General features: G+C 38.1%; 1 protein-coding gene across 8 annotated transcripts; it reads right to left on the bottom strand.

Moving 5' to 3' along the window:
- Positions 1-8,554: 8,554 nt before the first annotated feature.
- Positions 8,555-24,950, bottom strand: LOC126608185 (protein COFACTOR ASSEMBLY OF COMPLEX C SUBUNIT B CCB2, chloroplastic-like). Of its 8 annotated transcripts, none has more exons than XR_007617764.1 (8): positions 24,592-24,937; positions 24,220-24,487; positions 23,361-23,510; positions 21,100-23,126; positions 20,822-20,887; positions 10,152-10,317; positions 9,358-9,525; positions 8,555-9,229 (listed from the first exon to the last, which is right to left on the bottom strand). XR_007617764.1 is itself a non-coding variant. In XM_050276016.1 (5 exons), exons 3-5 carry the CDS (start codon positions 23,306-23,308, stop codon positions 22,730-22,732), a joined length of 357 nt encoding a protein of 118 aa, XP_050131973.1. In that variant the 5' UTR covers positions 23,309-23,510; positions 24,220-24,487; positions 24,592-24,950; the 3' UTR covers positions 22,512-22,729. The 8 variants fall into 8 exon arrangements, 3 of the variants coding, with proteins under 3 accessions (XP_050131976.1, XP_050131974.1, XP_050131973.1); XR_007617763.1 differs by having other exon boundaries at positions 23,272-23,510; XM_050276016.1 differs by lacking the exons at positions 8,555-9,229; positions 9,358-9,525; positions 10,152-10,317; positions 20,822-20,887 and having other exon boundaries at positions 22,512-22,932; positions 23,010-23,126; positions 23,272-23,510; positions 24,592-24,950.
- Between the last annotated feature and the right edge of the window lie 113 nt (positions 24,951-25,063).

A 25,063-nucleotide genomic window follows, 5' to 3' on the forward strand; every position in this document is an offset into this window, starting at 1 on the left:
CACTTTCAGCACCATTTTGCCTTATTTACCCTTAAATGGCTCTAAAATACAATTAACTACACATTAACACAAAAGACAGTAAAATGCAACCAGTTTAACTCAAAAATATCACAAAGAGACTAGGAATGGATGGTATAAATGTATGAAATATATGAGTTATCATTGTGTTTGATTTCCAATTTTCTTAGAGTGAGGTATGAAACTTCATCTATTCTTCATGATCTTCAAGGTGATGTGTTTGGTTCGTGTATTGGTAGTTGTTTTAGAGTTGGGTCTTCATAACCCTAGAAATATGGTTTTCTCCAGTGTTTTTGGACAGTTTCCGACTAGAATTTGTTGTCGGCGTTGTTGTTAAAGTGTTTCCCTTGTTGAGCTCTAGTTACCCTGGAAGTTTGAGCCCATTTGGTTAAGGTTGAAATTTTGAGTTTCTCAAACCCTCCACCAATGGCTACCACCGCACGTGGCGGTGCGTAGCGTGGGACCCATCCACATGTATTGTCCAAGTATCAAAGACCTTTTAGTGATCTTATGTCTAGCTCAGTTTCCAGAGATTCAATTGTTTGGTGTAGTGATCAAATTGGACCACCACTCTTTTGTATGATTGATAAAGATTTGACTATTGGATCGTCGTGAATTTTTAGTATTTTGTTTATAAGCATAATGATGCCTTTAAAATGTTACGGATCAGAAATCCGATATGCGGATCTTCTGGATTGAATTACTAGGGTTATGGACCTTATCATTAACCTTTGATCGATGGTTGATTTTTAGTCAACGTGCGTCGAATTATCCTAATGTGTCTTTTATTTTATAGAATGTTTTTTAGACTTGATGGATCTTAGTTGGCTTATCACGATGATGTGTCGTTCCTGGTTGACGGACGTCTCAATTCACGTGCAAGTGGTATTGGTCTCGTTTTGTGTGTCAGCATTACTAAGTTTCCTAAGTGGGGTTTCATGCATTGTATTAGGTTTCTTGGAGTAATGTCGATGAATATGGATGTGTGAATGACCCAGGTGAGTGACTTTAATATTATGTGATATGGTTATTACCCATGAAGCTTCCTTGTTATATACTATGTGGATATAACATTGAATTACAAATGATTTTATGAAAATATGTGCTACTATGCTATGTTAACTTGATAGTGGTATCAAAAATATATATTATATATATGCCATGCTTCAAATGTGAAATGTAAAAGCTAGTAGAGGATCACTAACCCATTACATGGGGTGATATGCCATCGAATCAGAATCTGTACCATGTAGCAGTGATACATGGATGGTCTTGCCTGGTGGACTATACTATTTATAGGTTGTGCCTAGTTAATCCGCATTGGGCGATCCTCGTTACCTAGGTATGACCATAAGTAGTTTAGGGGTGATCACGCCTAATTAATTCGCATTGGGTGATCATTGTCAATCAGTGTTCTAAGGAGTGGTTCCGCTTAGTTAATTTGCAATGGGGACCACATCATATGTGATTACCTATTGTAGGCTTTGACCAGACACATGTTAATCCACAATGGGGGACCACATCCTATTTGGTTACCTATTATAGGCTTCGGCCAAACTGTGTCTCTTTATAGCTCTAGAGATCGTGTTTGTTACATATATGAAAGATGAGATTGAAGACTTGTATGGCTTAATATGGAAAGTAACGATTAAATCAAATGGTTTACATGATAGTTTTTCCTAAAAGAGAATGAATTCAAATGTGACTCATTCATACTCAATATAAAAAGAGATGATGTGATGAAAGAGATGCCGATCCCATTCCTACACGTGGTTGTATTATTGATGGTGCATTATTCATACACAACTTCGGGCTATGTGATGATTGATTGTTATTTCGAAAGACGTGTGGTGAGATTCAGAGTTAAGAACCATTCCTATATGTATTAATGTGGCGTATGGTGGTTAAATTATGAAATATGTCGCAGTTGGAGCCTCGTGATTATTCTAAATTGACGAAAAGCGAGTGGTGAGTCACAATCCGAAGAGAATGATGGAATGATATTAACAGTACTCACAGTGAGGGATTGATCCATTATTCAGAGAAAAGTCCTATGTGAACTAGCATTACTTTTTCATTTAATCATTAATCTCACTAGTTTTCACTTATGTTGTATTATTTTCACTCACATGAGCTTTGCAATTTATCCGGGTTTTGTTTTGCTCGGTGCACAATTCCCACATCATAACATTGTTTTGCAGAGTAATGGGTAGCGGTTAGAGGAAAAGATTCCAATTGATGTAGCTGATGTGGGCAGCGCACTCGAGAGTAGGTATTGTCACCTTTTGTTGTAAATTATTTTTGTTAAAGATCTGATGTATATTATATGAATGAGTCTCAGTGATTCTATATTGTACCGCTACTATCTTATTTTCACTTGTTGATTCTGGGTGTATCTTGGGATCGGGGTGTGACAATGGTTATCAAACGGCTGTTTCGTTTTTACTTTTTGAAATCTAAAAACCCGTTTGGTAACTATTTTCAGTTTTCATTTAAAAAAAATGAAAAACAAAAACTGAACACTTAAAACCAAATAGTAAAAACTGTTGCAGTCCTATTAGATTAGGAATGTAATTGTGTAAATCCTAGTAGATATGAGAATGTATCTTATATTCCTATTAGGAGTAGATTACTTATTAAATGTTGTAATCCTAAAGGGAAAGGTTTTTACCTATCCTACTACTATAAATAAAGGTACAATGGGGTGGAATAGAACACACCCACAATTACACATCTATCTCTTCTTCTTCTCCATTGTCGCACCTTTCTCTCTCTCTAAGGCCTTCATAATTATTTAGTAAATTATGCCTACAACACGTTATCAGCACGCTCTTGACGCTGTGCTAAAGAGACTTTGATTTTCAATCAAGAGAGTATTACGTTTTAATCATTCTTTTTATGATTAATTCTTATTTTATTGAATTGATCTACATGTTATTGATTCAATTTAATTTTTTTCTGTGTTGAACGTGATACAATGCATTGGAGATGCAATTCCGGCTTTATGAGAAGGATCTTCTACAAGTTCAAAGGCTTTTGTTGTTTTCTGCCAATCAGGTATGCTTAAAATAAAGTAAGATATTTGAAATGACCTTGAAGCATGAAAACATTCCCCATGATGCATGAACCCCCCTATGTTTATATTTTCCTTCTGATATATATATTGTATATGTTCATATATTTGTCAATATATATATATATATATATATATATTTGTTTCATGCATCGCACAATTAAATTGTTATGTGGAATATGTGAGTCAAAATATCAAATTAAATTAGAAGCAAATATGGGTTTTCTAAACCCTAAGGGATTTTTGAAAAAAAAAGGGAATTGGGCATGGTGCGGCACACCCACCGCACCATCACTGTGCAAACAGAAACCAGGCTTCGACCTGGGGTCAATTTGATGGGCCTGAAGCCCTCTACCTGTTTGTACCTTGACTCATGGCCTACTGGTTTTTCTCGAACTGAACCAAGCCTCGGCTTGGGTTCCATGCAGCCCAGGCCTGCAACCTTCATCCAATTCAGCCCAGTTGGCTGAGTTTTCTGCCATGGCCCGTGTACTTCACACAGCCCACATGGTTAGGCTTGGTCCCTGCAGCAACCCATGCGGCTAGGATTAGCTCCTGCGCGCCCAAAACCCACGGCCAGCTTACATTGGACCTCACCCGTGCCCCCCCTTCGACCCAGATTTGAAACCCAACTACAGCTGGGATTTCACCTCACCCCCGTGACCGGAATTTTACACCCGAGGCCCTTTTTAGGCCCTGCCTTTTCTACTTAAGGCACCCAACATGTGCCTCTTACCCATGGCACCTAGCCCAAATTATTTTGGGGCTATACTTTCGATCCAATAATATTATTTTAATATTATTTTGCTTCTACAATTGACCATGTATGGCCTGATTTATTGAATTAATTAAAAGTGACCTGCAGTCCATTAATCTAATAATGAATCCAAAATTATTGACCTGAAGATCGCTTTTGAACATTAACAATTCAATAATTTATTTTTATACTTTGAACCGTTGACATACTTTCGTAGTCCCGAAGCACTCATATTTGAGTTCCTGAAGCAACCCAAATCCACTACACTTAGTTGTATATTGCATTATGTGTTTTTGCAGGAACCTCTATTTTATGAACTAAACGTTCATTAACTAAATTGAACCTATAGTTTCAAATTTGGTGCCTTTGAAACCCGAAGTTTTCATAAAACAATACACCCATGAAAACCCGACGTTTTTCATGAAAACCATGTTTTAGAACACGAATGTTCTAACTTTGATGCTTATGGATGATTCATTCCCATAGCACCAATCACAATATTGTTCCTTCCAATTCAGTAGATTGTCGAACCATCACAAGTTCGATTTTCCTGATTTGGACGTTTCTAATAGAAACCACTTTATGTGGGGTACAAGACGTGAATCTCCACTTGACTATCAAGAAGTTGAGAAACCATTGACGCCAACAATGACATGGAAGAGCTGAATAAGCCTTTGCCATGATTTTCATTAAAGACTTATGCTCAAAGAATTACAAATGGAAATACCTCCCGGGATTCCATGGCTCTTTGGTTCGCTCTTACGGATTGTCTAATCATGAAAGACATTGCCTGAAGCACACCATGATTACGTCCATGAATGAGTACAATTCTAAAGTTTATAAATCTGATCGAATTTTGACTAGAGAATAATTTTTTCGTCCTTCCTTGTTTCTAACTCGCCCTTGAAGTAGCAATGTAGATAACGAAAGTTTACCAAATTCTCGGATCTGATTACTACCACAAATGTGAGAGAAAGGTATAGACCTAGTTTGGCTAGAAACTACTGAACGGTATAGACTCAGTTCTGCTGGAGTCTACCAAATGGCTCGACCCATTTCGGTCAAAGCCTACCAAATGTGATGCACTACTTTGGCAAGGATACACCGAATGGCATACTCTCTCACAATCCAATTTCGAGTTTGTTTCTACAACATAAGGTAGAATCACGGCATGCCAAGGTGTGGCATCATGCTCGAAGCATGATCTTTGGTACCTAAGACCTAAAACTTCAAGAATAAGGGAAAATATTCACGAACCTTAACCCTACAGATCTATTTCCGTCTCGATGGAATAGACCATTGGTTATGCACCTGTTCGCGTCCCTACCAATGTTGTTAAGGAAGTACCATTCTAGTAGTCTATACGTGAGACTAATTTTGCTCCACCAAACACCGTTGGAAGAGCAGAATTTTGACATGGATGGCCTTGTTGGCCGAATCCCCTTAATAAACCATTTACTTTGTGAACATTTTTCCATGTTCCTAGATTCAAGTTTGGTGTATGTTTTACTTATGGATAATCTTATTGATATTGTCCTCGAATATGAGTTAATTGAATCATGTTTCTTAATACATGTGACGGATTCAATTAAACACGTGATTAGGTAGGAATGTGGGAAAGTTGTTTTACTAAAAACTTGTTTTATAGCTACTTTCTAACACGCTCTAACCCGATTAACCGTCTAGCTAAGGGTGAAAATGTACTAGTCAACACTAAATTGACAATATAACCTCACCGTAAAGGTGACGAACCACCATCAACCTAATGATGAAGCTGTAATCAAGGAAATGATGATGTGAATAAATATGAATGGAAAGTCTCTTTTATTAATTATTTAAAATTTATCCTACAAGTTCTAGAATTAAATCCTTTGTTATCACATCATTCGGAGCATAACAATATGCATACAACAGTAGATCACAAAAGTATGTATTGTGCTATGCATAATCAAAGGTAAGGTCATACAATTGATTACAACTTGATAAGACTATCAAAAATACCAAAATAACAACAATCTGTAAGAGCTTGATGGATGAATGAAACAATGATATTGGAATTGGACCCTAATCATAGATAGAATATCCAGATTTATATTCTACTGTTTAAATATAACTTGGACTGACAATTGGTTTACGTAATATATGAACTATGATCTTGTTCTTTGTTTGAGGAAGAAGAAGAAAAGATTAGGGTTTGTGGGGTGTAGATAGAAATATTGTTAAGTTTTAAGTAATATGTCCTTTTTGTTTTTTTACATAATTAAAAACTAAAAAAAATTAAACTTAATAATGGTGTGAACTTAAATGAGTGGTGGTGTTTAATAGAAAAAAAAAATCTACATTTTACTCAATTAAAAAATAAACAAGTCTTTATCAAGATGTAGATTAATTACGAATTCTAAGTTGAAATTTACATTGTCCTTGATTTTGCAATGAAAAGAGGCCACGTGTTGTTGACTTGCATCAGTAACCAAGATAAGATTCAAACATCAAATGAAACCTCGGATTCATGGAACCCTTGATTGTATATTTAATCATCAATTATCTCGGTACATGCTTTACACAAGAGCGTAATAGAATTATGAATATTCGTAAGACGCTAATAAAACAATGGATAATGACTATAACTCACTGTTCTAAAAAATTTTGCCTAGTCCATAGACGTTTGAAAATTAAAAAAGTGCATCTATACCCACTTGGATGCCTACCTAGTATGCTTAGGTGTTTACCTAGCCCACCTAAACCCGCTTAAGTCGCAACTTTCACTTGGATAGAAAACAATAATTTTCGTTTTGCATTTTATTTTGTCAATAAAATGTAGAGACTTGTTGAATACATAAATGGACACTCATTATATGCTTATCCCCCATGTTTTTAATATGTTCTAATACTATATAATTTATATAATAAATTTACTTAAATTCGCCTAAACCCCCTAACCGCTAGATCCTAACATGTTGCCCAACTAGCGCCTAACTTGTTTTAGAACCTTGCTATGACTCAAAATTGAATTCAATATTTTTGTTCTTGTTCTTGAGTTTGGATTTCAGTTAAAGTAAACATAATTAATTGTGTGAAGGTTGTGATTGATAATGATTTCAATGTCGTATGATTTGGAGCATTATTAATTCTAGCTTTACTGCTTTAGTGGTGAAGTAAACAAGAAATTTTCTCGACGTTTTATGCACGGGGCATCATGTGGTGAGACTAACTCATGACTCCAAAACAACTCTTTGACTCTTCCACTTCAAATATGAGATCCATTTTTATTAACGGCTGATAGCTACCGATGCAAGTGAATTTGTTCTCAAGAAGTAAAAAGTTGCATAGAAGTCGGCACCACAACGTGATGTTAGAAAAGCAAAGGTATGGGAGGTATGGGACTAAGTGCTAACATGCACATGTTGAGCATGCAAGAATTAATGTTGGAGGTAGATTTGATAATTTCTTACATGACTATTAATACAATACGAAAATAAAAGATTTCGAGTTAATATGGTAACTAATCAAGTCCTTATCAAATCACTCGTTTATACGCGAGTAGCTCGTTTCAACCCGTTAAGAAAAAAATTAGTTTTTATCCTTATATTTAACAAAAAAATAACCATAGTACGTGGTAGTAAGGTAATCGGAAGATAACTCCTGTGGTAAAAATATTAGGATCTAAACCCTCGTAGTGTACTCCACTAGCAAATCTAGTCCTAAAATTCCCAAAGCATATTAAAAATACAAAGCAATTGAAAAATACCAAAACACATTAAATAAATCATTTACAAGTGTGAAAAATGTTAAAAATATTCAAATGCTCGTGATTGCAAAATTAATAAAAATTCATAAAAAATATGCAAATGCTCATGACCGCAAATGTTAAAAAATATGCAACCACTCATTTTTTTGTTTGAGTGCAAAATTAATAATAATTAATGTACAAGCTGAAAAATGTAAAAAAGTAAAAAGATATATACAATTGCTCGTAATGACAAGTTTTACAATTTTCTTGAAAGGCTCAATTTCGAAATCCAACACCAAAACCCATAAACCCTAACTTTATATTTAACCGTTGATTGTCATTTACGCTCTATTCTTCTCATTGGATTTCGTTTTTAAAATTTTGTTTTTTGAAAACATGATCTTTTAGCAGGTCCAAAAAAATGAACAATTCGGATGGTTGATATCACATTCTAATGTTTACAGTTAATTGAAATATGAGTCGTGTTATATAGTTTCTAAAGACTTTATAACTTCGAGCAATATTTTCACTAACCCTAAAAATCTGAACGTGATACCAACGATTCAAACCGTTCATCTTCCTGCATCTGCTAAAAGACCATGTTTTCGAAAGAGAACAATCTGAAGGAAAAAAAAGAAAAGAAAAAAATTAATTGGGTGAGAAGAATAGAGCGTAAACGTAAACAACAATCAATGATTAAATTTAAATCTATGGTTTATGCGATTGTAAAGGTGGAGTTGACATCTCCACAAAAGTGCAAGCCTTGAGTCTCATTGGCAAGGTTCTGACTTTGGAGAAAGGCTCCACAACCTTGAACTCTCTTCATTTTGCATATTCTTGAACATTTGATATTTTGTAGTAATGTACTAAAATTTTTCTTTAGGCTCTTATTTAGGGGTATAAAATACTTGAAAGACAAAAGTATTTTTATGTTTTGAAGTAATATGAGCAAAAGAACTCGCGTGGGTTTTAAAACTTTGTTAAATGTGTGGGACTTTTGAAATTGATTTACATCCATATCAAAATCTATTTACATCCCTATGTTCTATAAAGAACAAATCATACATAAAAATTATCTTATTTACATCCATACGGTTATAATACATGAAAAATATCTTGTTTTCTATGTCCCAACTTTTCACATTGTTGCTCAGTAGTTCACTCTTCTTTCTTCTTTTGCTGCTAAAGAGATGTTTTTCTTGTACCATGCATGAGATTATTAGAAATGGATCAAAACTAACATGCGATGAAGAACTTCTGTGTTTCACTTGCTTATTGATTGGGTTACAATCTTAGCATGAGAAAAGCATTCCATGATCAAAAAAACAAAAAATTGTTAAGAAAAGAAAAAAGCTCATTACTTTGCTTTCATTACTGGTTGTGAATTTACTCAGAATACCAATTTGATGAAAAGGTATTAATTCATGAATTGTAGGAAAGGAGACAAAAAATGCAAAGGTTATGTTGTGTATATATTATACGAAACACACAAAAGGGATTGAAGTTCCTCCTATTCTGCAAGTACATAAAGATTAGAACTCACCACTTGAAATGTCTAGCAATTTCCCGAGTTTTTCCCGAGTAGGTGTGCATGTTGCTCTTCACAGTCACTCCATCAAACATTATGTATTCAATTAAGATTTTTTGTAGACTGCATAATCACATAAAAGGGGGTATAGTGAGATTCTCTAGGAGTGTAAAACGATAGTAAAAGTTTCATTGCAAACAAATGAAAGTTAAAAGAATTTATTAAACACATGAGGTGTAATAAAACTTTACGTGCTCTCTTGGTAGTCTTGCAATGCATCCATAAGCTTTACTAAAGGAAAAGCCCGAGCTGCAGGCATTATCTGACAACAGATTTCTTGGACGGATGCATAAGTGAAACCGCTAATACATAGCTAGAAGATCACTATGGAGCTTTTTGATAGCATGAATAATGCCGACCTACAGAAGATTAGATGCACAACTGACAGAGTAATAAGCCAAATGTTTTTAGCAATTGCGAACTACATCATTACTTATGCAACTATGATTCACCCACATTCAATGAAATAAGCAAAAGAGTACTTTGTACTACCTAATTTACTAAGATCCACAAAATCTAAAAGCTACAAAATTTTGATTATAGAATCAAATAAAATAGCATGAGAAAGTTATTAAGATACACCATATGTGAATGTTTTTGCAGATAAAAACATCTTAGAAATAATGGCAGTTTTCAATGCCTAGTTGATACGGTAATTTTCTTTGGCGGTCATGAGAAAGTTATTAAGATACACCATATCTGAATGTTTTTACAGATAAAAACATCTTAGACATAATGGCAGTTTTCAATGCCTACTGTCGACAATAATTTTCATCGGCGATAGGTGAAATAGTGATCCAGTCATAACATGAATTGCTTCAATTAAGGAACCATACTTATTCAAAGGTTCTCCCATTCCTTGAAAAAATACATAAAATCAAAGTATTCAACATTTCAATGGTTCCCATATTTCTTCCATATGCATACCATTCAATAACAACCACAAATGTGAGAATTTGGAAAATGATCAAAGGATCAGGGTCACCTTGGGCACAGCTCCAATTTGAACTTTATTGATAGCATTGCAGAGGATTATCTCATTTCTCAATCGAAGCTTAACTCTCCCTCCGAAGGATCCGCCGGCATATCTATAGCAGCAGCAACAACAATCATCTTTCAGAGTCCTCCCGCCGACTCATTTCTCCTTGTTGCTACAAAACAAAAGATTAGCTCAATTAGCACAAACAATGAAACGAAACCCAACTTTCAAGTATTCAATTATTTCAAACTTAATAGTTGAAGTAACTTAAGAAACTTATAAAGTATCAATTGGTAAAATTAAACCAAACAAGGGAAAGAGAGCTAATTTTCTGTTTAGTTAGTTAGAAAATAAAGGAAAATATAATCTTGACCTTTTGAGATAGGCTAAACAAATTAAAAAACCCTCTCCACATGCAATCACTAAAACCGATTAAACTGGTTCAAAAGAACCGGTTTACACAACCACTTCAAAAATCAGCAAAAATAAAACAAAAAATTCAGAGCTATTTCTCAAAACATTAACTCCCAAAATCTCAAACTATTTCTAGCCGATAACCTTTTTCGAAACCCTAAAAATCACAGATCGGAGGAACTTACTCGTTGCAGGTTTGAAGCAGAACCAACTTGCTCTTCTTAAAAAAAAAAAAAATAATAATAATAAATCATTGGGGGAAGATTCAAAATGTAGTAAAAAGAAAATAATGATTAAGCAAACAACAACAACAAAGCCTTTTCCCATTAAGTGGGGTCGGCTATATGAATCCTAGAACGCCATTGCGCTCATTTGTGTCATGTCCTCCGTTAGATCCAAGTACTCAAGTCTTTTCTTAGGGTCTCTTCCAAAGTTTTCCTAGGTCTTCCTCTACTCCTTCTGCCCCGAACCTCTGTCCCGTAGTCACATTTTCGAACCGGAGCGTCAGTAGGCCTTCTTTGCACATGTCCAAACCACCGGAACCGATTTTCTCTTATATTTCCTTCAATTTTGGCTACTCCTACTTTACCTCGGATATCCTAATTCCCAATCTTATCCTTTCTCGTGTGCCCATACATCCCACGAAGCATCCTCATCTCCGCTACACCCATTTTGTGTACGTTGATGCTTCACCGCCCAACATTCTGTGCCATACAACATCGCTGGCCTTATTGCCGTCCTATAAAATTTTCCCTTGAGCTTCAGTGGCCTACGACGGTCACACAACACGCCGGATACACTCTTACACTTCATCCATCCAGCTTGTATTCTATGGTTGAGATCTCCATCTAATTCTCCGTTCTCTTGCAAGATAGATCCTAGGTAGCGAAAACGGTCACTTTTTGTGATCTTCGCTAGATTGCTCCGGTCATTAGTGTGGATAAGTATATAAATGGATAGAGATAGGAAAGCAAACACAAGATGTACGTGGTTCACCCAGATTGGCTACGTCCACGGAGGAGTTCTTATTAATTGTGAAGGGTTTACACAAGTACATAGGTTCAAGCTCTCCTTTAGTGGGGACAAGTGAATGATTTAGTACAAATGACATTAGGAAATATTGTGGGAGAATGATCTCGTAGCCACGAAACTTCTAAGTACCGGAGTGTGGTATCGTCTTGACTTGCCTTATCTGTCTCATAGGTAGTACTCTTCCTCCATCCAGGGGTGGTATCTGTAACTGGTGGAGATGCACAAGGTAATGTATCAATTTCACTTGAAGCTTACTTGTAGTTTCATGCTTGGTCAAGCAAGATACAAACCATGTAGTAGGAGTCCCCCAAGTCGCCGAGCTGGGGGATCTGCTGAAAGAGGTGACAGACAAGGTAAGCAATCAGAGTTCCGGCTGATTGTTCACATTCTCCCTATCTTGCAGGCAGCATGAAGGATAAAGAGAAGAAAAATGAGGAGAGATGATATGGGATACTTTTGCTTTTGAAGAAGTAACTTTCCACAGGCTTATTCTTGAACTGGGCTGGAGGGTTTTCTGGTTTCCTCCAGAGTATAAGGCCGACTGAAGAATTTGAGGGTCAAAACAAGTCCATCAAATCTAGAGTACGTTCGACCCTGCTGATATGGGATACTTTTGCTTTTGATAGAGTAGTGGATGTATCGGCACGTGTGCTGTTACGCTTGTCTCCACATGCTTCCTTGTATCCTTCTCACTTGCCCTATCTGTTCCTCAGGCAGATGCGGTATCTTCCCTGGAAGCATAAGATGTTGAAGATGAGTACTCGAGAGCAATGCCAGGTAAGTAATCAGGTAAGGGGTTCCAGGCAGTCAGTTCCTGGCTGGAAGCTTGATTCCAAGTGCTGACTGATTGCTCTCTTTCTCCTTGTCTTACAGGTAAGAACAAGGCCAAAGGAAAAGACAGGGAAAAAGCATGATATGGGATACTCTTGTTTTTAACCCTGATGATATGAGATAATCTTGCTCTAGTATAGCTTGTTTACAGAGGTATTATCGGGGGGAAAGAAAGCTGAATATTTCGAAAGGCTTTGTTGGGAGTGCCCTCTCAGATAAGAGAAAGGGTTGAGCATTTTTGCAGGTCTGCCTGTCCGTTAGGGATGGAAGTCGACATATATAGGAGTCTCCCTAACATCAAGTAATAATGCTATTCCTTTACCCTGCTTGGTTATAGCACGGTAGTGGGAGCTGCCAGCTTCACATGTTTTAACTCTGTCAGAGCACTTTGAAAAAGTGGTTTGTGGTATCTGGAAAGCTGATGTTGCGTGTGAAGATTACAGACCTGTCGGGGGTCTGGCTCTCGAGATTCGGAGAACGATGCCTCTTCGATTTTTGAGAAAGCAATCCTGCTGGGGGTCTGGCTCTCGAGATTCGGAGAACGATGCCTCTTCGATTTTTGAGAAAGTAATCATGTTGGGAGTCTGGCTCTCGAGATTCGGAGGGCCGTGCCTCTTCGATTTTGGAGCAAGCAATCTTGTTGGGAGTGTTTTCTCGAATGTGAGTAAAGGTTGGGCATGTTTGCTAGTCTACCTTGCCACGAAGCACGGAGGTTGACAGACAGGGACTTTCCAATTATCCAGCAGTGGTACTGTTCCTTTACCCTCTCTTCGATTTTGAGAAAGTAATCATGTTGGGAGTCTGGCTCTCGAGATTCGGAGGGCGGTGCCTCTTCGATTTTGGAGCAAGCAATCTTGTTGGGAGTGTTTTCTCGAATGTGAGTAAAGGTTGGGCATGTTTGCTAGTCTACCTTGCCACGAAGCACAAAGGTTGACACACAGGGACTTTCCAATTATCCAGCAGTGGTACTGTTCCTTTACCCTCTCTTCGATTTTTGAGAAAGTAATCATGTTGGGAGTCTGGCTCTCGAAATTCGGAGGGCGGTGCCTCTTCGATTTTGGAGCAAGCAATCTTGTTAGGAGTGTTTTCTCGAATGTGAGTAAAGGTTGGGCATGTTTGCTAGTCTACCTTGCCACGAAGCACAGAGGTTGACACACCGGGACTTTCCAATTATCCAGCAGTGGTACTGTTCCTTTACCCTTGTGGGTAATAATATGGTAGCTAGACCTTCAAAATTTATGTGTCTAAACTTTGTTAGTGTTGTTTCTTTGCAATTCTTTTACCCTTCTTGGTCAGAGCGATGTAGTGGGAGCTGCAAGCTTCACGTGTCTCAACTTTGTCAGAGAACTTTGGCAAAGTTATCTGTGGTACCCATGAGCTACTGTTGCGTGTGGGAAGTGGGTGATTGAACAGTACGATTCATGTGCTTTCTACTTCGCCAGAAATCTTCGACAGAATGCCCATAATTTCCGCAAAGCTGAGTGTGCGTGTGACAGGTGCTGACAAGGCTGGAAAAGTAGGTGCCTCTTCGATTTCTGAAATCGGCCCTCGTGGTCTCTGAGCAGCCCAGCTTTTGAGAAAGCAAGCCTCTTCGATTTCTGAGATCGGCCTTTGTGGTCTTTGAGCAGCCCAGCTTTTGAGAAAGCAAACACCTCTTCGATTTCTGAGATCGACCCTCGTGGTCTCTGAGCAGCCCAGCTTTTGAGAAAGCAAACGCCTCTTCGATTTCTGAGCAGGCGCCTCTTCGATTTCTGAAGCTTCGTCGAGTGCAGATTTTTATAGGGGCTGACATTAAGTTCCAAAGCACACTTGAATATCCACCAGTAGAAGCTCCATTCTTGCACTTCTAAGATCTTGATTTGTCCGACCTCTTCTCTCTTCAACACCTTTGAAAATGTCTGGCCCCTCCGACCGTCGTTTTGACTTGAACCTTGTTGAAGAGGCAGCCCCGCCTTCTCCAGACAACATATGGCGCCCATCCTTCGTCTCCCCTACTGGTCCTCTTACCGTTGGGGATTCCGTGATGAAGAATGATATGACCGCTGCGGTAGTGGCCAGGAACCTTCTCACTCCCAAAGATAACAGACTACTTTCCAAACTGTCTGATGAGTTGTCTGTTAAGGATTCTCTGGCTCTCAGTGTTCAGTGTGCAGGTTCTGTGTCTAATATGGCACAACGCCTATTTGCTCGAACCCGCCAAGTTGAATCATTGGCGGCTGAAGTGATGAGTCTCAAACAGGAGATTAGAGGGCTCAAGCATGAGAATAAACAGTTGCACCGGCTCGCACATGACTATGCTACAAACATGAAGAGGAAGCTTGACCAGATGAAGGAATCTGATGGTCAGGTTTTACTTGATCATCAGAGATTTGTGGGTTTGTTCCAAAGGCATTTATTGCCTTCGTCTTCTGGGCTGTACCGCGTAATGAAGCTCCAAATGATCAATCTCTGATGCCTCCTCCTTCTAGGGTTTTGTCCAGTACTGAGGCTCCGAATGATCCCCCTCCGGTGCCTTCTCTTTCTGGGGCTCTACCGACTGCTGAGACTTCTCCTAAGCAACCTTTGTGAAGGCTCCCTCTTGTTTGTTTATTTTGACTCAAGTATATGTACATATTTGTAACTTATCGGGGATATCAATAAATAAGCTTTCCTTCATTTCAACGTATTGTCTTAAATACACCAAAGCCTTCTTCGCTAAGTTCTTTGAATTTTCTTTTGTTGAAGCTTGTATGTTGAAGCTTTGTGAGTGGAGCATATAGGTTGAGGTAGTGTTCCCTTAATTTCCCGAGTGAGGAAAACTTCTCGGTTGGAGACTTGGAAAATCCAAGTCACTGAGTGGGATCGGCTATATGAATCTTAGAACGCCATTGTGTTCTGTCCTGTGTCATGTCCTCCGTTAGATCCAAGTACTCTAAGTCTTTTCTTAGGGTCTCTTCCAAAGTTTTCCTAGGTCTTCCTCTGCCCCTTCGGCCCTGAACCTCTGTCCCATAGTCGCATCTTCTAATCGGAGCGTCAGTAGGCCTTCTTTGCACATGTCCAAACCACCGTAACCGATTTTCTCTCATCTTTCCTTCAATTTCGGCTACTCCTACTTTACCCCGGATATCCTCATTCCTAATCTTATCCTTTCTCGTGTGCCCACACATCCAACGAAGCATCCTCATCTCCGCTACACCCATTTTGTGTACGTGTTGATGCTTCACCGCCCAACATTCTGTGCCATACAGCATTGCCGGCCTTATTGTCGTCCTATAAAATTTTCCCTTGAGCTTCAGTGGCATACGGCGGTCACACAACACGCCGGATGCACTATTCCACTTCATCCATCCAGCTTGTATTCTATGGTTGAGATCTCCATCTAATTCTCCGTTCTTTTGCAAGATAGATCCTAGGTAACGAAAACGGTCGCTCTTTGGTATTTCTTGATCTCCGATCCTCACCCCTAACTCGTTTTGGCCTCCATTTGCACTGAACTTGCACTCCATATATTCTGTCTTTGATCGGCTTAGGCGAAGACCTTTAGATTCCAACACTTCTCTCCAAAGGTTAAGCTTTGCATTTACCCCTTCCTGAGTTTCATCTATCAACACTATATCGTCTGCGAAAAGCATACACCAAGGAATATCACCTTGAATATGTCCTGTTAACTCATCCATTACCAACGCAAAAAGGTAAGGACTTAAGGATGAGCCTTGATGTAATCCTACAGTTATGGGAAAGCTTTCGGTTTGTCCTTCATGAGTTCTTACGGCAGTCTTTGCTCCTTCATACATATCCTGTATAGCTTGGATATATGCTACTCGTACTCCTTTCTTCTCTAAAATCCTCCAAAGAATGTCTCTTGGGACCCTATCATACGCTTTTTCCAAATCTATAAAGACCATGTGTAAATCCTTTTTCCCATCTCTATATCTTTCCATCAATCTTCGTAAGAGATAGATTGCCTCCATGGTTGAGCGCCCTGGCATGAACCCGAATTGGTTGTCCGAAACCCGTGTCTCTTGCCTCAATCTATGCTCAATGACTCTCTCCCAGAGCTTCATTGTATGACTCATTAGCTTAATTCCCCTATAGTTCATGCAATTTTGTACATCACCCTTATTCTTGTAGATAGGCACCAAAGTGCTCATTCGCCACTCATTCGGCATTTTCTTCGTTTTCAAAATCCTATTGAAAAGGTTAGTGAGCCATGTTATACCTATCTCTCCCAAAACTTTCCACACTTCGATTGGTATATCGTCTGGGCCTACTGCTTTTCTATGCTTCATCTTCTTCAAAGCTACACCCACTTCTTCCTTCCGGATTCTACGATAAAAAGAGTAGTTTCTACACTCTTTTGAGTTACTCAACTCCCCTAAAGAATCACTCATTTCATGTCCTTCATTGAAAAGATTATGAAAATAACCTTTCCATCTGTCTTTAACCGCGTTCTCTGTAGCAAGAACCTTTCCATCTTCATCCTTGATGCACCTCACTTGGTTTAGGACCTTTGTCTTCTTTTCCCTTGCTCTAGCTAGTTTATAGATATCCAACTCTCCTTCTTTGGTATCTAGTCGCTTATACATATCGTCATAAGCCGCTAACTTAGCTTCTCTCACAGCTTTCTTCGCCTCTTGCTTCACTTTTCTATACCTTTCACCATTTTCATCGGTCCTATCCTTATATAAGGCTTTACAACATTCCTTCTTAGCCTTCACCTTTGCTTGTACCTCCTCATTCCACCACCAAGATTCCTTTTGGTGTGGGGCAAAGCCCTTGGACTCTCCTAATACCTCTTTTGCTACTTTTCGGATACAACTAGCCATGGAATCCCACATTTGGTTAGCTTCCCTCTCTCTATCCCACACACACTGGATGATTACTTTCTCTTTGAAAATGGCTTGTTTTTCTTCTTTTAGATTCCACCATCTAGTCCTTGGGCACTTCCAAGTCTTGTTCTTTTTTCTCACTCTTTTGATATGTACATCCATCACCAACAAGCGATGTTGATTAGTCACGCTCTCTCCTGGTATAACTTTGCAATCCTTACAAGTTATACGATCCCCTTTCCTCATTAGAAGAAAATCTATTTGTGTTTTTGACGACCCACTCTTGTAGGTGATCACATGTTCTTCTCTCTTCTTAAAGAAGGTGTTGGCTAAGAAGAGATCATATGCCATTGCAAAATCCAAGATAGCTTCCCCATCCTCGTTTCTCTCCCCAAAACCATGGCCACCATGAAAACCTCCATAGTTGCCTGTCTCCCTGCCCACGTGTCCATTTAAATCTCCTCCTATAAATAACTTCTCCGTCTGAGCAATTCCTTGCACCAAGTCTCCAAGGTCTTCCCAAAATTTCTCCTTCGAACTCGTATCCAACCCTACTTGAGGTGCGTACGCACTAATCACATTGATAAGTTCTTGTCCTATTACAATCTTGATTGCCATGATTCTATCTCCTACCCTCTTGACATCTACAACATCTTGTGTCAAGGTCTTGTCCACGATGATGCCAACACCGTTTCTCGTTCTATTTGTGCCCGAATACCATAGTTTAAACCCTGAGTTTTCTAGATCCTTTGCCTTACGACCAACCCACTTAGTTTCTTGTAGGCACATAATATTTATCCTTCTCCTCACCATAACTTCTACTACTTCCATAGATTTTCCCGTCAAGGTTCCTATATTCCACGTTCCTAAACGCATTTTGCTCTCTTGAACTCTACCCTTCTGTCCTAGCTTCTTCACCCTTCCCCGTCTAATAGGATCAAAGTACTTCTTTTGTGTGTCCCGTGCAAAGTTGATAGGAGCATATGCTTCCAAACAACTTTGAGTGGAGTCGTTCGAAAAGAAGTTTCTATAGCCCCCTTGCTCATTTAACACTGTATCCGGGTGCCGATGGAGATACAGCGACCCTTGCTCACTTATCACTGTGCTCAGGCCACACAGCGCGCCACTTACGGGTGACGCCCTAGCTTTAGCGCGATTTCGTTCTGGATTCATTTTCATAAGGATTCGACGTGATCATGGAGTGCCGGCTGTCGACTACCTAACGCCCTCCCCCTCCTCCTTTATTCGGGCTTGGGACCGGAAATGTAAGATAAACTTACACGGCGGAGTTCATTTTCTTCAAATCCCAAAAAAAAAAAAAAAAAAAAAAAAAAAAAAAAAATAGAAAGAAGCTTCGCTACTACTCCAACCCGTATAGATTGAGTAACTGACAAATACCCAGATAAGAAATAACGCCCGAACCCGTCGAAAAACCAGAAAATAACCAAATGAAGCAATTTCTTGACAACATATCACATAGGGAGGTTTGTTTTGGAAAACACCAATTCAGTACGTAAAAGATAAAGCACAAAAATTCAAATTCAAAGTGGAGGACGTTTCAACAAATACCTGGAATGCAACATTGGTTAAGGCAGTTGCGGCCACAGCCCCCGACGCGGCGAGCACCTTCCTCCGCCTCATCTTTCTGGTAATTCGAAACGACGGTGGGAACCCTCTTGATCCTCAACGTCATGCTCATACTCGCCTTCTTTCTCTCTCTCTCTCTCTCTCTCTCCCTTTTTTTCTCGATTTCTCAGTAAAAATCAAATGACATTACATAGCAGAAAAAAAAAAGACGGGAAAAACAGATTATTAAAAATAAACATAGAGGATGAATGATGTTGTCAATGTACTTAATTTTTCTTATAAAATATATGACAACTATATATATTTCTCGACCATATGAGAGAGCATCAAATTTCAATAAACAAATAGAGGCATTAATCCTAAGTTGGTCATTCATTGTTGTCAGTTTAAACTTGATGGCATACTGTAAAGTCCTCTAGCATACATATTAATGCAATATCAATTTAATTCCATGGGCAATTTGATTTTTGCAGACTAAAAAGAATTGAAGAATATTGAAAATTACAAAACCCCATCACAACATCCACATCAGTGAAGAATCAAATCCAAATGTAAGTTGCAGTTTGTTATAGAGCATATCCAAAAGTAAATTGCAGTTTCCTATCTCTCTGAGCATCCAACAGAACATACCCTATAAAAAGAGTAAAATCTGGACTTTAGCACCTATAAAAAATTAAAAAGAAAAAAAAAGAGCAAAAAGATAATGAAATGGCAATTCTGAAAGAAGAACAAAATGCAACAAAATAAATTAAAAACAACAAAATACAATCATAAAAGAACCAGCAGAGTCCATGGTACGATTTGGGCTGGAATCTTCCGCAAACATTTTTCAGAGCGCTAATGAACATTTCCTTTAAAGACATAGTGCGGTATAAAAGCTGTCATATAACATCTTGGGAATGGGATTTAGTTTAGAGGCTAACCTTCCCATAATCAAGAGGAATGATGCGAAAACCAGATGGTAGAAGAGGTGCATCATCAGCAAAAGAAACATCAATTGGAGCAAAAAAGAGTTCAGCACTGGAACCCAGAACATTCTCGTCCATTCCACTGCATAGCTATTAAAAAAATACAGCCATGAAATTTAAGCGGAATAACAAATAAATCAGAAAATAAACATCAAATAAACTGGATATTCCATACAAACGATAGGACTGTTTTTAGAATAACTTAGAGATGAGCAATTCAAATTCTAATGCAGACTCAAATGCCAAATAAACCAGAATACACTCTTCTGCACCAAATAAACCATAGAATACAAGCTGAGTGGATGAAGTGGAAGAGTGCATCTGGCGTGTTGTGTGACCGTCATATACCATTGAATCTCAATGGAAAATTTAATAGGACGGCAATAACGTCAGCGATGCTGTATGGCACGGAATGTTGGGTGGTGAACCATCAACACGTACATAAAATTGGTGTAGCAGAGATGAAGATGCTTCGTTGTATGTGTGGGCACACAAGAAATGATAAGATTAGGAATGAGGATATCCGAGGTAAAGTAGGAGTAGCAAAATTGAAGGAAATATGAGAGAAAATCGGTTACAATGGTTTGGACATGTGCAAAGAAGGCCTACTAACGCTCCAGTTAGAAGATATGACTACGGGACAGAGGTCCAGGGCCGAAGGGGTAGAGGAAGATCTAGGAAAACTTTGTAAGAGATTCTAAAAAAAGACTTAGAGTACTTTGATCTAACGGAGGACATGATACAAAATCGAGCGCAATGACGTTCTAGGATTCATATAGCCGACCTCACTTAGTGAAAAAAAAGCTTTGTTGTTGGTGTTGTTGCTGCCTAATAATCACAATACCAAACAGAGCATACAAATTCAATAAGCCCAAAAAGTTACTGAAATCAAACCTATTATAACTCCAATATAATACAGAATACCAAATTTAATAACCCCAATAATAGTTATTCAAATTCAATAACCTAGAATACTAAGTTCCATGCCCATATAATCAAACATATTTCAATAACCCCAAAAGTTTAAATTGCTTACCATGAGCATAGAGGGATTTGAAAGACGACGAACAACGTTTGAGCCTGGATACAAAACCCTCAAAATCTGAAAAATTGGAACAAAAATACCTCAATAGTTGCATATTTTTTCTAATGCTATGCTTTGAATCAATTGAGAAAGGGGAATTTTCACCGCAATGTAGAAATCAAGAAACAAAAACTCTGTATTTTCAATCTTGGATCCCTAGAAAAATCACCAGAAGATAAATTTCTTTGGTGAAGAGTTTTTTAAAATCTAAATTAGGATAAATTGCTTACCTTCTGTAAATAGGGTTATGGAAAATGCGCGGATGGACCGGTGGTGCGTCGCGGTTCTCGCGTGTGCTGTGGATCTAGTCGCCGGATTTGGGTGAATTGGTTTAGGGTTGGCGGTGGTTTTTTTATTTTTTTATTTATTTTTTATTTTAACAGAAGAATCTCGTTGAAAGAGGAGGTTTGGCTATCCAAAATGGAGCACTGGAGCAGGAAAGAAGTGGTGGAGGAGATTGGGGTGAGTCGATTCGTTCCATTGTGTGAAAACAATTGATGTCGAATTCCAAAAACCATCGAGAAAAGGAGGAACGACAGCACACAACACAGATACGTCTATCCGTCTTGTGACAAATTTGTATTAGTGCACTTGCAGTAGCCGTGTAAGGGTTTTTAATCAATTGATTGTTTGTGCGAATTCACTCTAGATCAATGTAGTAGTCACTGGAGCAAATGTATCTAATTGGCACCTTTATATTTGTTTGTGTGATCAATGAAATACCGCTGTCGTTTCTTGTCAAAACAATGTTGCTGACGCTACGTGGAGACCAATAGCAAGGGCTGACCATGAGGGAAGCTGCAAAGTTCTTCTTATGTACTTTCCAATCTTTATTTTATATATAAAGCCAACAACCCCTATTGAGATCACAAACTACCTCAAAAAGTTTTGAACAAAAATGCCTCCAAAATAAAAAACTTCAAAAGCAATTCAAAATAATACACCAAATAATCCAACAGTATTTTCATCATTTTCACAGTATTTTTTTAATAATTAATTCTTTTTGTACATTTTTTTTAATTAGTACCTCACAATAGTCTAACAATAATATGATTCAATCAATGTTCATTAAATATTATTTTTTCTATTTTTTAACACGTTCGAAACATCTTAAGATGCGTGTAATACCGATTATAAAAAAGGTCTTTCGCACACGCATAATAATATGATTAAATTAGTTGTCAAATGATTGTTTTTTTTTTTTAACAAAAAATATTATCTACACTAAGGGAGAGGGGGATAAGCTTAGCCTCACAATGGACTAACATTAATGTGATTCAATCAGTTGTTTATTAAATATTATTTTATCTATTCTTAATGTAAATTCAATAGAATGTAGATGAAAATTGAAAGACCGATTTTATTATGTGAATTTAGCTGCTTTGATTGGTTTGTGAGGGGTTTTTTTCTAGCATGATCTAAGATTATTCATTTACTTCAAATATTTGACTTTCCTTTTGTTAATTCACGCATATAAATACATTTAAAACTTGTAAGTTGCGTGTAACACGTCGTGATTTAAAAAATGCTTTCTGCACGAGCATGAGCGCGTGCATGAAAGCTAGTTCACTTAATTCTGGTATCCTAAAAGAAGTAAGCAAAATGTCTATACTTTTACTGTAGTTTGCAAATCAAGCAAGGATTGTATTTGTGCACTTCTCATTCAAATCTTATATGAATTCCAACACAGCAATTGGTACCTACGAAACTAATACCAGCTACGATTGTATCAGCAAAAATCAAACCATAAAGTTGCATTTTAAAGAACAATCCTGCATTCCAATTCATATGCTATATAACTACACTTATTTGCTGGTTTAGTTTTGTTTCTTCGAGAGAGCTCCTATCCAGGCTCTATCTTTATCGCTTACCTCTGATCTTGTTTGTGAGAGCTCCAATCCAGGCTCTGTCCTTATCACTGCATGCATACCCCATGCTGGAAGCCAACAAGACAAATCCTTCAACTTTTTGGATCTCATCGTCACTTGAATGCTGAACTTGCAGAATCGGTTGTACAAGGAGGGAACAAGTCCCCTGCGGTAGCATCTCCCAGAGTCCAGAATCTGGAACATGGACATAAGTTTCATACTGTTGTAAGTAAAGGAAGTCATTTTTGGAAACAACGGTGATTAAATAATACCCAAGTTATAGCTACCCTCAATCTGAGAAAGGTATAGGGTCTCCTTCACATCAGAAATGCTAATGCTTTCAATCTGTTTCTCAAACCAACCAAGTACGTTGGCTATTGAAACCTCATCTGAAAAATTAGCCGCGTACTCACAATTTATTTTCAATATATATTATCTGAAAAATTAGCAACTGCATTTTAAGACCTTAAACAAAACATCTAAAAACCCAAGAGCACAATTTTATTTACTCTCACTTAACGTGACAAAATGTACCTTGTCCTCCAAAATAATATGGATTTTTCCCCTTCATCTATCCGCCAGGTAAATTTTATAACTGTGAAGTGCCAAAATGTAATAAAAACCTGCTATGTACCACTGCTATCGTGTTTGTATTGCGCAACAAGATGTACATAGCCCAAGCCAAGTCCTCCTCCTGAGTATCTAAGACATTTTGTGATAAATATTTGCTCACACCCTTGTGGGATGCTTGTTTGATCCATCGGAATAGCACCCTGCAATAAATTCCACATAGTCAGGCATACAAAAATGCTGATTTGGCAGTGCATACAACAAGCTATTCACAAACTTTTATGAGAGAAACACAGAGTCATCGTGATCCAGTCTCAGTAGATGGGCGCTTAAGAATGTAAGATCCTGATATTCCCATGGATAGGGATTGAAATCTTGGTGTGAATTGGTCTATAAATTGTACTAGTTCTAGCTATTTTAACCCACATAAAGAAATTCTACTCTCTTATCCGATTCAGCCGTTGAGAATCACGTATGTTCTTTCATATTAAAAAGTAAAATGGATTAACCCTATACTTGGATGATGGATTTTCAAAGTACCAATGAACTATAAACTCAATTATAAAAAGTTACATGGACACCACCAATGAACTATTCGAGCACTACAAAGCCACTACAAAAACACAACAACTGCGCTACACGGACCTTCAAAATAACACCTTTCAACGAGTCATTTGAAATTTCTCTCAAACCTATTGCATCTAGTCATTTTTAAGTCGCTCCTTGTAATTTTTGTGGTGCACTCTTAACAAATTTAGCCAAAGTTCCATGGAACTTTAAAGTCCCTCATCCAAAGCACACCATAAGGGCTCATGTATCGAATCTCACTTTAAGCCGCCTTTGCATTTTTACAAGTTCTGTGCACATTGACATCTAATCAAATGGAGTTTATAAGGGCCTTGGAAATTATACCTTGAGAAATTTTGCAAGATAGGGAAGTGCTACGGAAGCTCCGCCTGTGTAAGACTATCTTACATTGCCGGTCACAAGCCCAGATAAAGGAGGAGGGGGAGGGCGTTAGGTAGTCAACAGCCAGCACTCTTAGGTTACATCGAATCCTTATGAAAATGAATCTAGAATGAATATATAGCTGACCCGACCTCATTTAGTGGGAAAAGACTTTGTTGTTGAAGGAAGTGCTACGGAGAATGCAGCCAAAGACAGACCCAAAGCTTCCGTCCTAATTCCGAAAATCGAAAACAAAACAAACCCACAGAAATTAACATAAAATCCAACACAAACTGAAACAAAATTAACACACGAAAAATCGTTTCGTTCTCTTACAAGCTGTGCTGGGGTTGCAGTTGAGCCAACAAAATGGTTCAAAATCAAAAGCGAACCGAAGCCGTATCCAATCCATCTGGGTAAGTAGGACTCGTCCATCCCAAGGATTCCTACACAAACCCCATCAACCAATCACATTCAAAATCTCAATCTAGAGAGAGAGATACCTAGTGTGAAGCGGTGGACGGAGAGCTTGAGTTGTGGGTTGGAGGTGCTGCTCGAATCGTTGAGACGAGCGGAGACTGGTAAGAAATTTGGGGAACTTTCTGGCGTGGGGTTTGGGTGGGGTTTTCAACTAACGGATTTGGGGATAGAAGGGCGCTTCTGGCGTTGCTCATATTTTATTGGGAACTGTTTTTCTAGCTCCAGGTTTTTTTTTTTTCTCGGAACTTTAATCAAAAGTTTTGGTACTGTTTATTTTAAAGAAAAATTATATTTTTACACTAAAAATCAATCATGATACTATTTATTT

Source organism: Malus sylvestris, chromosome 16 (genome assembly GCF_916048215.2).
Source record: "Malus sylvestris chromosome 16, drMalSylv7.2, whole genome shotgun sequence".
Classification (NCBI taxonomy): domain Eukaryota; kingdom Viridiplantae; phylum Streptophyta; class Magnoliopsida; order Rosales; family Rosaceae; genus Malus; species Malus sylvestris.